This window comes from Scyliorhinus torazame, chromosome 7, assembly GCF_047496885.1.
Source record: "Scyliorhinus torazame isolate Kashiwa2021f chromosome 7, sScyTor2.1, whole genome shotgun sequence".
Taxonomy (NCBI): Eukaryota; Metazoa; Chordata; class Chondrichthyes; order Carcharhiniformes; family Scyliorhinidae; genus Scyliorhinus; species Scyliorhinus torazame.
Window position 1 is genome coordinate 10,841,379 of NC_092713.1, and position 12,252 is coordinate 10,853,630.

At 53.8% G+C, this 12,252-nt stretch overlaps 1 protein-coding gene across 2 annotated transcripts in view; it reads left to right on the forward strand.

The window, feature by feature from the left end:
- ddah1 (dimethylarginine dimethylaminohydrolase 1) overlaps window positions 1-12,252 on the forward strand; it is a 240,128-nt gene that overhangs the window by 69,794 nt on the left and 158,082 nt on the right. The window contains exon 1 of one of the 2 annotated variants that reach the window (XM_072510304.1): window positions 8,642-9,197. The exons of the other annotated variant lie outside the window; for it this stretch is intronic. Coding sequence (XP_072366405.1) covers window positions 8,895-9,197 — 303 coding nt within the window. The 5' untranslated portion in view covers window positions 8,642-8,894. Of the gene's footprint in view, window positions 1-8,641; window positions 9,198-12,252 lie in introns of those variants that run through there. 2 annotated transcript variants of the gene reach the window in all.

Sequence of the window (12,252 nt, forward strand, 5' to 3'; positions counted from 1 at the left end):
TCACACTCTCTCACCCTCACACTCTCTCACCCTCACACTCTCTCACCCTCATACTCTCGCACCCTCACACTCTCTCACCCTCACACTCTCTCACCCTCACACTCTCTCACCCTCACACTCTCTCACCCTCATACTCTCTCACCCTCACACTCTCTCACGCTCACACAAGCAAGAGGGTAGCCAGGGAAAGGGTTGGCCCACTGAAGGATAGGCAAGGGAATCTATGTGTGGAGCCAGAGGAAATGGGCGAGGTACTAAATGAATACTTTGCATCAGTATTCACCAAAGAGAAGGAATTGGTAGATGTTGAGTCTGTAGAAGGGTGTGTAGATAGCCTGGGTCACATTGAGATCCAAAAAGACGAGGTGTTGGGCGTCTTAAAAAATATTAAGGTAGATAAGTCCCCAGGGCCTGATGGGATCTACCCCAGAATACTGAAGGAGGCTGGAGAGGAAATTGCTGAGGCCTTGACAGAAATCTTTGGGTCCTCACTGTCTTCAGGTGATGTCCCGGAGGACTGGAGAATAGCCAATGTTGTTCCTCTGTTTAAGAAGGGTAGCAAGGATAATCCAGGGAACTACAGGTCGGTGAGCCTTACTTCAGTGGTAGGGAAATTACTGGAGAGAATTCTTCGAGACAGGATCTACTCCCATTTGGAAGCAAATGGACGTATTAATGAGAGGCAGCATGGTTTTGTGAAGGAGAGGTCGTGTCTCACTAACTTGATAGAGTTTTTCGAGGAGGTCACAAAGATGATTGATGCAGGTAGGGCAGTGGATGTTGTCTATATGGACTTCAGTAAGGCCTTTGACAAGGTCCCTCATGGTAGACTAGTACAAAAGGCGAAGTCACACGGGATCAGGGGTGAGCTGGCAAGGTGGATACAGAACTGGCTAGGTCATAGAAGGCAGAGAGTTGCAATGGAAGGATGCTTTTCTAATTGGAGGGCTGTGACTAGTGGTGTTCCGCAGGGATCCGTGCTGGGACCTTTGCTGTTTGTAGTATATATAAATGATTTGGAGGAAAATGTAACTGGTCTGATTAGTAAGTTTGCAGACGACACAAAGGTTGGTGGAATTGCGGATAGCAATGAGGATTGTCAGAGGATACAGCAGGATTTAGATTGTTTGGAGACTTGGGCGGAGAGATGGCAGATGGAGTTTAATCCGGACAAATGTGAGGTAATGCATTTTGGAAGGTCTAATGCAGGTAGGGAATATACAGTGAATGGTAGAACCCTCAAGAGTATTGACAGTCAGAGAGATCTAGGTGTACAGGTCCACAGGTCACTGAAAGGGGCAACACAGGTGGAGAAGGTAGTCAAGAAGGCATACGGCATGCTTGCCTTCATTGGCCGGGGCATTGAGTATAAGAATTGGCAAGTCATGTTGCAGCTGTATAGAACCTTAGTTAGGCCACACTTGGAGTATAGTGTTCAATTCTGGTCGCCACACTACCAGAAGGATGTGGAGGCTTTAGAGAAGGTGCAGAAGAGATTTACCAGAATGTTGTCTGGTATGGAGGGCATTAGCTATGAGGAGCGGTTGAATAAACTTGGTTTGTTCTCACTGGAACGACGGAGGTTGAGGGGCGACCTGAAAGAGGTCTACAAAATTATGAGGGGCATAGACAGAGTGGATAGTCAGAGGCTTTTCCCCAGGGTAGAGGGGTCAATTACTCAGGGGCATAGGTTTAAGGTGCCAGGGGCAAGGTTTAGAGTAGATGTACGAGGCAAGTTTTTTACACAGCGGGTAGTGGGTGCCTGGAACTCGCTACCGGAGGAGCTGGTGGAAGCAGGGACGATAGTGACATTTAAGGGGCATCTTGACAAATACATGAATAGGATGGGAATAGAGGGATACGGACCCAGGAAGTGTAGAAGATTGTAGTTTAGTCGGGCAGCATGGTCGGCACGGGCTTGGAGGGCCGAAGGGCCTGTCCCTGTGCTGTACATTTCCTTGTTCTTTGTTCTCGCTCACCCTCACACTCTCTCACCCTCACCCCCTCTCACCCTCACACTCTCTCACCCTCACACTCTCTCACCCTCACACTCGCTCACACTCACCCTCTCTCACACTCACCCTCTCTCACCCTCACCCTCACACTCACCCTCTCTCACACTCACCCTCTCTCACCCTCACCCTCTCTCACCCTCACCCTCTCTCACACGCACACTCTCTCACCCTCACACTCTCTCACCCTCACACTCGCTCACACTCACCGTCTCTCACCCTCACACTCGCTCACACTCACCCTCTCTCACCCTCACCCTCTCTCACCCTCACACTCGCTCACACTCACCCTCTCTCACCCTCACACTCTCTCACCCTCACCCTCTCTCACCCTCACCCCCTCTCACCCTCACTCTCACACACTCACTCTCTCACCCTCACACTCACACTCTCACACGCACACTCTCTCCCCCTCACACTCTCTCACCCTCACACTCTCTCACCCTCACACTCTCTCACCCTCACCCTCACACTCTCTCACCCTCACACTCTCTCCCCTCACACTCTCTCACCCTCACACTCTCTCACCCTCACACTCTCTCACCCTCACACTCTCTCACCCTCACACTCACACTCTCCCACCCTCACACTCTCTCCCCTCACACTCTCTCACCCTCACACTCACTCACACTCTCTCACCCTCACACTCTCTCACCCTCACACTCTCTCACCCTCACACTCGCTCACACTCACACTCTCTCACCCTCACACTCTCTCACCCTCACACTCTCACTCTCTCACCCTCACACTCTCTCACCCTCACACTCTCACACCCTCACACTCTCTCACCCTCACACTCTCTCACCCTCACACTCGCTCACACTCACACTCCCTCACCCTCACACTCTCTCACCCTCACACTCTCTCACCCTCACACTCACACTCTCTCACCCTCACACTCACACTCTCTCACCCTCACACTCGCTCACACTCACACCCTCGCACCCTCACACTCTCTCACCCTCACACTCTCTCACCCTCACGCTCACACTCTCTCACCCTCACACCCGCTCACACTCACACTCTCTCACCCTCACACTCTCTCACCCTCACACTCTCTCACCCTCACACTCACACTCTCTCACCCTCACACTCTCTCACCCTCATACTCTCTCACCCTCACACTCTCTCACGCTCACACAAGCAAGAGGGTAGCCAGGGAAAGGGTTGGCCCACTGAAGGATAGGCAAGGGAATCTATGTGTGGAGCCAGAGGAAATGGGCGAGGTACTAAATGAATACTTTGCATCAGTATTCACCAAAGAGAAGGAATTGGTAGATGTTGAGTCTGTAGAAGGGTGTGTAGATAGCCTGGGTCACATTGAGATCCAAAAAGAAGAGGTGTTGGGCGTCTTAAAAAATATTAAGGTAGATAAGTCCCCAGGGCCTGATGGGATCTACCCCAGAATACTGAAGGAGGCTGGAGAGGAAATTGCTGAGGCCTTGACAGAAATATTTGGGTCCTCACTGTCTTCAGGTGATGTCCCGGAGGACTGGAGAATAGCCAATGTTGTTCCTCTGTTTAAGAAGGGTAGCAAGGATAATCCAGGGAACTACAGGTCGGTGAGCCTTACTTCAGTGGTAGGGAAATTACTGGAGAGAATTCTTCGAGACAGGATCTACTCCCATTTGGAAGCAAATGGACGTATTAATGAGAGGCAGCATGGTTTTGTGAAGGAGAGGTCGTGTCTCACTAACTTGATAGAGTTTTTCGAGGAGGTCACAAAGATGATTGATGCAGGTAGGGCAGTGGATGTTGTCTATATGGACTTCAGTAAGGCCTTTGACAAGGTCCCTCATGGTAGACTAGTACAAAAGGCGAAGTCACACGGGATCAGGGGTGAGCTGGCAAGGTGGATACAGAACTGGCTAGGTCATAGAAGGCAGAGAGTTGCAATGGAAGGATGCTTTTCTAATTGGAGGGCTGTGACTAGTGGTGTTCCGCAGGGATCAGTGCTGGGACCTTTGCTGTTTGTAGTATATATAAATGATTTGGAGGAAAATGTAACTGGTCTGATTAGTAAGTTTGCAGACGACACAAAGGTTGGTGGAATTGCGGATAGCAATGAGGATTGTCAGAGGATGCAGCAGGATTTAGATTGTTTGGAGACTTGGGCGGAGAGATGGCAGATGGAGTTTAATCCGGACAAATGTGAGGTAATGCATTTTGGAAGGTCTAATGCAGGTAGGGAATATACAGTGAATGGTAGAACCCTCAAGAGTATTGACAGTCAGAGAGATCTAGGTGTACAGGTCCACAGGTCACTGAAAGGGGCAACACAGGTGGAGAAGGTAGTCAAGAAGGCATACGGCATGCTTGCCTTCATTGGCCGGGGCATTGAGTATAAGAATTGGCAAGTCATGTTGCAGCTGTATAGAACCTTAGTTAGGCCACACTTGGAGTATAGTGTTCAATTCTGGTCGCCACACTACCAGAAGGATGTGGAGGCTTTAGAGAAGGTGCAGAAGAGATTTACCAGAATGTTGTCTGGTATGGAGGGCATTAGCTATGAGGAGCGGTTGAATAAACTTGGTTTGTTCTCACTGGAACGACGGAGGTTGAGGGGCGACCTGAAAGAGGTCTACAAAATTATGAGGGGCATAGACAGAGTGGATAGTCAGAGGCTTTTCCCCAGGGTAGAGGGGTCAATTACTCAGGGGCATAGGTTTAAGGTGCCAGGGGCAAGGTTTAGAATAGATGTACGAGGCAAGTTTTTTACACAGAGGGTAGTGGGTGCCTGGAACTCGCTACCGGAGGAGCTGGTGGAAGCAGGGACGATAGTGACATTTAAGGGGCATCTTGACAAATACATGAATAGGATGGGAATAGAGGGATACGGACCCAGGAAGTGTAGAAGATTGTAGTTTAGTCGGGCAGCATGGTCGGCACGGGCTTGGAGGGCCGAAGGGCCTGTCCCTGTGCTGTACATTTCCTTGTTCTTTGTTCTCGCTCACCCTCACACTCTCTCACCCTCACCCCCTCTCACCCTCACACTCTCTCACCCTCACACTCTCTCACCCTCACACTCGCTCACACTCACCCTCTCTCACACTCACCCTCTCTCACCCTCACCCTCACACTCACCCTCTCTCACACTCACCCTCTCTCACCCTCACCCTCTCTCACCCTCACCCTCTCTCACACGCACACTCTCTCACCCTCACACTCTCTCACCCTCACACTCGCTCACACTCACCGTCTCTCACCCTCACACTCGCTCACACTCACCCTCTCTCACCCTCACCCTCTCTCACCCTCACACTCGCTCACACTCACCCTCTCTCACCCTCACACTCTCTCACCCTCACCCTCTCTCACCCTCACCCCCTCTCACCCTCACTCTCACACACTCACTCTCTCACCCTCACACTCACACTCTCACACGCACACTCTCTCCCCCTCACACTCTCTCACCCTCACACTCTCTCACCCTCACACTCTCTCACCCTCACACTCTCTCACCCTCACACTCTCTCCCCTCACACTCTCTCACCCTCACACTCTCTCACCCTCACACTCTCTCACCCTCACACTCTCTCACCCTCACACTCACACTCTCCCACCCTCACACTCTCTCCCCTCACACTCTCTCACCCTCACACTCACTCACACTCTCTCACCCTCACACTCTCTCACCCTCACACTCTCTCACCCTCACACTCGCTCACACTCACACTCTCTCACCCTCACACTCTCTCACCCTCACACTCTCTCTCTCACCCTCACACTCTCTCACCCTCACACTCTCACACCCTCACACTCTCTCACCCTCACACTCTCTCACCCTCACACTCGCTCACACTCACACTCCCTCACCCTCACACTCTCTCACCCTCACACTCTCTCACCCTCACACTCACACTCTCTCACCCTCACACTCACACTCTCTCACCCTCACACTCGCTCACACTCACACTCTCTCACCCTCACACTCTCTCACCCTCACACTCTCTCACCCTCACACTCTCACACCCTCACACTCTCTCACCCTCACACTCTCTCACCCTCACACTCTCTCACCCTCACACTCGCTCACACTCACACTCTCGCACCCTCACACTCTCTCACCCTCACACTCTCTCACCCTCACGCTCACACTCTCTCACCCTCACACCCGCTCACACTCACACTCTCACCCTCACACTCTCTCACCCTCACACTCTCTCACCCTCACACTCACACTCTCTCACCCTCACACTCACACTTTCTCACCCTCACACTCGCTCACACTCACACTCTCTCACCCTCACACTCACACTTTCTCACCCTCACACTCGCTCACAGTCACACTCTCTCACCCTCACACTCTCTCACCCTCACACTCTCTCACCCTCACACTCTCTCACACTCACACTCTCTCACCCTCACACTCGCTCACACTCACACTCTCTCACCCTCACACTCTCTCACACTCACACTCTCTCACCCTCACACTCTCTCACCCTCACACTCGCTCACACTCACTCACAATCACACTCTCTCACCCTCACACTCTCTCACCCTCACATCCCTCCTCAAACAATTGTTCTATAAAATGACCTGTGGGGGTGGGGGAAAGAGTGGAGGGTGGTGTTGGTTAAGGGGGGGGGGGTGGGGGTGAGTGGAATGGAGAGAGAGGAAGTGGGAGAGGGTTAAAGATGGGGGAGAGAGGGAGGGAGGAGCAGGGTGGGAAGGGGGCGGAGCCTTTAGCCAAAGCACCGAGGGGACAGTATTTGAGGGCGAGTGAGGAGGGGGGGGGGGCGCGCAGATCCCGGCAGCTTGTCAGATACAGAGAGAGAGAGAGAGATAGTGATAGAGAGAGAGATAGTGATAGAGAGAGAGAGATAGTGATAGGGAGAGAGAGAAAGAGATAGTGATAGAGAGAGAGAGAGAGAGATCGTGATAGAGAGAGAGAGATAGTGATAGAGAGAGAGATAGTGATAGAGAGAGAGATAGTGATAGGGAGAGAGAGAGAGAGATAGTGATAGAGAGAGAGAGATAGTGATAGAGAGAGAGAGAGAGATAGTGATAGAGAGAGAGAGATAGAGAGAGAGAGAGATAGTGACAGAGAGAGAGAGAGAGTGACAGAGAGATAGTGATAGAGAGAGAGAGATAGTGATAGAGAGATAGTGACAGAGAGAGGGAGTGACAAAGAGATAGTGATAGAGAGAGAGAGATAGTGATAGAGAGATAGTGACAGAGAGAGAGATAGTGACAGAGAGAGAGAGATAGTGATAGAGAGAGAGATAGTGATAGAGAGAGAGATAGTGACAGAGAGAGAGAGAGTGACAGAGAGAGAGAGAGAGATAGTGAGAGAGAGAGAGATAGTGATAGAGAGAGAGACAGTGACAGAGAGAGAGAGAGATAGTGACAGAGAGAGAGAGAGATAGTGATAGAGAGAGAGATAGTGATAGAGAGGTAGTGGCAGAGAGAGAGAGACATAGTGACAGAGAGAGATAGTGACAGAGAGCGAGAGAAATAGTGATAGAGAGAGAGATAGTGACAGAGAGAGAGAGAGAGAGATAGTGATAGAGAGAGAGAGAGATAGTGACAGAGAGAGAGAGGGGGAGTGACAGAGAGATAGTGATAGAGAGAGAGAGATAGTGATAGAGAGATAGTGACAGAGAGAGAGATAGTGACAGAGAGAGAGAGATAGTGATAGAGAGAGAGATAGTGACAGAGAGAGAGAGAGATATAGTGACAGAGAGAGAGAGAGATAGTGTTAGAGAGAGAGATAGTGACAGAGAGAGAGAGAGAGAGAGAGATAGTGACAGAGAGAGAGACATAGTGACAGAGAGAGAGACATAGTGACAGAGAGCGAGAGAGAGAGAGAGAGATAGTGACAGAGAGAGAGAGAGATAGTGACAGAGAGAGGGAGAGAGACATAGTGACAGAGAGAGACAGATAGAGAGATAGTGACAGAGAGAGGGAGAGAGATAGTGACAGAGAGAGAGGTAGTGACAGAGAGAGAGAGAGTGATAGAGAGAGAGATAGTGACAGAGAGAGATAGTGACAGAGAGAGAGAGAGAGATATTGACAGAGAGGGAGAGAGATAGTGACAGAGAGAGAGAGATAGTGATAGAGAGAGAGATAGTGACAGAGAGAGAGAGAGAGAGATAGTGACAGAGAGAGAGAGATAGTGACAGAGAGAGAGAGAGAGATAGTGACAGAGAGAGAGAGAGAGAGAGATAGTGACAGAGACAGAGAGAGATAGTGACAGAGAGAGAGAGAGAGAGATAGTGACAGAGAGAGAGAGAGATAGTGACAGAGAGAGAGAGAGAGACATAGTGACAGAGAGAGAGAGATAGAGAGATAGTGACAGAGAGAGGGAGAGAGATATAGTGACAGAGAGAGAGAGAGAGATATTGACAGAGAGAGGGAGAGAGATAGTGACAGAGAGAGAGAGAGAGACAGAGAGAGTGAGAGATAGTGACAGAGAGAGAGATAGAGATAGTGACTCTAAGAGAGAGAGAGAGACAGAGAGAGAGAGTGACAGAGAGACAGAGAGAGAGAGAGAGACAGAGAGAGAGTGACAGGGAGAGCGTGAGAGACAGAGTGAGAGAGAGAGACAGAGAGAGAGACAGAGTGAGAGAGAGAGCGAGACAGAGTGAGAGAGAGAGAGGCTTAGTCAGAGTTGGGCAGTGCTGAGTTGTGTGTCAGAGTGCAGTGTGTTGCAGCCAGACTGTGTCACTGTGCCTCTGTGCCACTCAGCTGGGCACTGTGCTCTGTCTCTCTGTCTGTGTCTCTCTCTGTCTGTGCTCTCTCAGTGAGCTGGGCACTGTGCTCTGTCTCTCTGTGTCTCTCTCTGTCTGTGCTCTCTCGGTGAGCTGGGGAGTGTGCTCTGTCTCTCTGTGTCTCTCTCTGTGTGTGCTCTCTCTCTGTGCTCTCTCGGAGCTGGACAGTATGACTATGGCTGCCAGCCTGCCTGTCTTTGGCAGATGCAGCCACGCTGTGGTGCGGGGCATCCCGGACTCTCTGGCGGCTGAAGCGTTGCGGATGAGCGGGGGAGAGGCGGTGGATCTGGAGGCTGCCCGGAGGGAGCACCAGCGCTACACCCGGGTCCTGGGCACCGAGCTGGGGTTAGAGCTCCGCCAGCTGCCCGCAGACCCCGCGCTGCCCGACTGCGTCTTCGTGGAGGACACGGCGGTGGTTTGTGGAGACACCGCCTTACTGACCCGGCCCGGGGCTCCGAGCCGGAGGAGAGAGGTAAGAGAGACCACCCCCCCCCACAAATACAGCCCCCACCCCCCACAAATACAGCCCCCACCCCCCACAAATACAGCCCCCACCCCCCACAAATACAGCCCCCACCCCAACCCAACCGAACCCCCTCCCCCCCCAAATACCCCCCCATCCCCAACCCCCCCAATACCCCCATCCCCCCCATACCCCCATCCCCAACCCCCCCAATACCCTCATCCCCAACCCCCCCAATACCCCCATCCCCAACCCCCCACATACCCCCATACCCCCTATACCCCCACCCCCCCTATACCCCCACCCCCCTAATACCCCCAACCCACCAATACCCCCATCCCCAACCCCCCCAATACCCCCATCCCCAACCCCCCCCCAATACCCCCATCCCCAACCCCCCAAAATATCCCCAACCCCGCCCAAATACACCCCCAATCCCAACACCCCCAATACCCCATCCCCCCCAATACCCCCATCCCCAACACCCCCAAATATCCCCAACCCCCCCAATTACCCCCAACCCCCCCAAATACCCCCCCATCCCCCCCAAATATCCCCCCATCCCCACCCCCCCAAATATCACCCCATCCCCCCCAAATACCCCCCATCCCCAACCCCCCCAATACACCCCCCCATCCCCAACCCCCCCAAATACACACCCCCATCCCCAAACCCCCAAATACCCCCCCATCCCCAACCCCCCCCAAATACACCCCCAACCCCCCCCAAATACACCCCCATCCCCAACCCCCCCCAAATACACCCCATTCCCAACCCCCCCAAATAAACCCTCCATCCCCAACCCCCCCAAATAAACCCCCCATCCCCAACCCCCCCAAATCTCCTCCCCAACTATGTATCCCCCCAAATCCACCCCCTCCATCCCCATATCTCCCCAAATACACCCGCACCCCCAAATCCCCCCCATCCCCCCAATACACTCCCCCATCCCCAACTCCCCCCAAATACAACCCCCCATCCCCAACCCCCCCAAATACAACCCCTATCCCCAAACCCCCCAAATACACCCCACCATCCCCAACCCCCCCAAATACACCCCCCATCCCCACCCCCACAAATCCCACCCCCATACCCAACCCCCCGAACCATGTCCCCACCAAATCCCCCCTAACCAGTTTCCCCCCCACCCATCCCCAACCCCCCAAAATCCCCCCATCCCCTAACCATGTACCCCCCACACACACTTCACCCCCACCCCACCCCATCCCAAATCCCGCCGTACACACACACCTCTCCTCCACCCTGTATCCTCCCCATCCCCAAACACCCCCCACACACCTCCCCCTAACCATGTAACCACCCCACCCCATCCCACCCTGCACCCCCCACCCCTTCCCCAAATCCCCCCACCAGCCCCCCACACACACATCTCACCCCTACCCTATACCCCCCACCCCCACATCCTCCTCACCCCCACCCCCCACCATGTACCCCCCATCCTCCTCACCCCCACCCCCCACCATGTACCCCCTCCACCCCCCACACACTCCTCCCCCAACATCCCCCACCCCTCTGCCCCCCCACCCACTACCCACCATGTACCCCCCACACCCCCCACTACCCCCACCCTGCCTCCACCGTGTACCCCCAACCCCACACACACCTCACCCCACCCCCCATACACATACATCCCTCCACCACTCCACACTGCCCACCCCCACATCCCCCTCCCCACCCCCACACCATGTATTCCCCACACACACCTCATCCCCCCTGCACCCACCACCATGTACCCCCACACACCTCAGACCCCCAGACCCCCCACCATGTACCCCCACCCCACACACACCACCCCTACCCCCCACCCTCACCCCTATACAACCGTTCAAACACACCCTGCACCCCCACATCCACCCCATCCTGCACGCCCCACTCTCACACTGCACCCCAGCCTCACCCTGCACCCCCCACCCCACCCTGCACCCCCACTCCACCTCCATCCTGCACCCCCCACCCCACCCTGCACCCCTACCCTCACCCTGCACCCCCACATCCACCTCCACCCTGCACCCCCCACCCCACCCTGCACCCCCACCCTCACCCTGCACCCCCACATCCACCTCCACCCTGCACCCCCCACCCTCACACTGCACCCCAGCCTCACCCTGCACCCCCCACCTGCACCCTGCACCCCCCACCCTGCACCCCCCACCCCACACCCCCCATGCTGAAAACCCCACCCTCCATCTCCACCGTCCATCTCTCCAACCTCTATCCCCTCCAACCTCTGTCCATCCCTTCTATACACTTTAACCTCTATCCCACGATCACTCCTGCACTGTTAGCACTGTAGCAGCATTCATTACGTGGACAGAACGGAAGCACAGTGGTTAGCACTGTTGCTTCACAGCTTCAGGGTCCCAGGTTCGATTCCCGGCTTGGGTCACTGTCTGTGCGGAGTCTGCACGTTCTCCCCGTGTCTGTGTGGGTTTCCTCCGGGTGCTCCGGTTTCCTCCCACAGTCCCGAAAGACGTGTTGTTCGGTGAATTGGGACATTCTGAATTCTCCCTCTGTGTACCCGAACAGGCGCCGGAATGTGGCGACTAGGGGCTTTTCACAGTAACTTCACTGCAGTGTTAATGTAAACCTACTTGTGACAATAATAAAGATTATTATTATAACCTCCAATTCTATAACTTTCCTCCATCACTCCATAGAACCATAGAAATGTTACAGCACAGAACGAGGCCATTCGGCCATTTTGTCCATGCCAGCCCGTGTACACCCCGGTGCCCTTTCTTTTTCTTTTAATAAATTTAGAGTATCCAATTTATTTTTTCCAATTAAGGGGCAATGTAGCGCGGCCAATCCACCCACCCTGCACATCTTTGGATCGTGGGGGCGAAACCCACGCAGACACGGGGAGAATGTGCAAACTCCACACGGACAGTGACCCAGAGCCGGGATCGAACCTGGGACCTCGGCGCCGTGAGGCAACAGGGCTAACCCACTGCGCCACCGTGCTGCCCTCCGGTGCCCTTTCTGATCCCACCTTCCTGCACCCAGTATCCCTGTAGCTTACAGCTGGTAAGAATCAGATCCC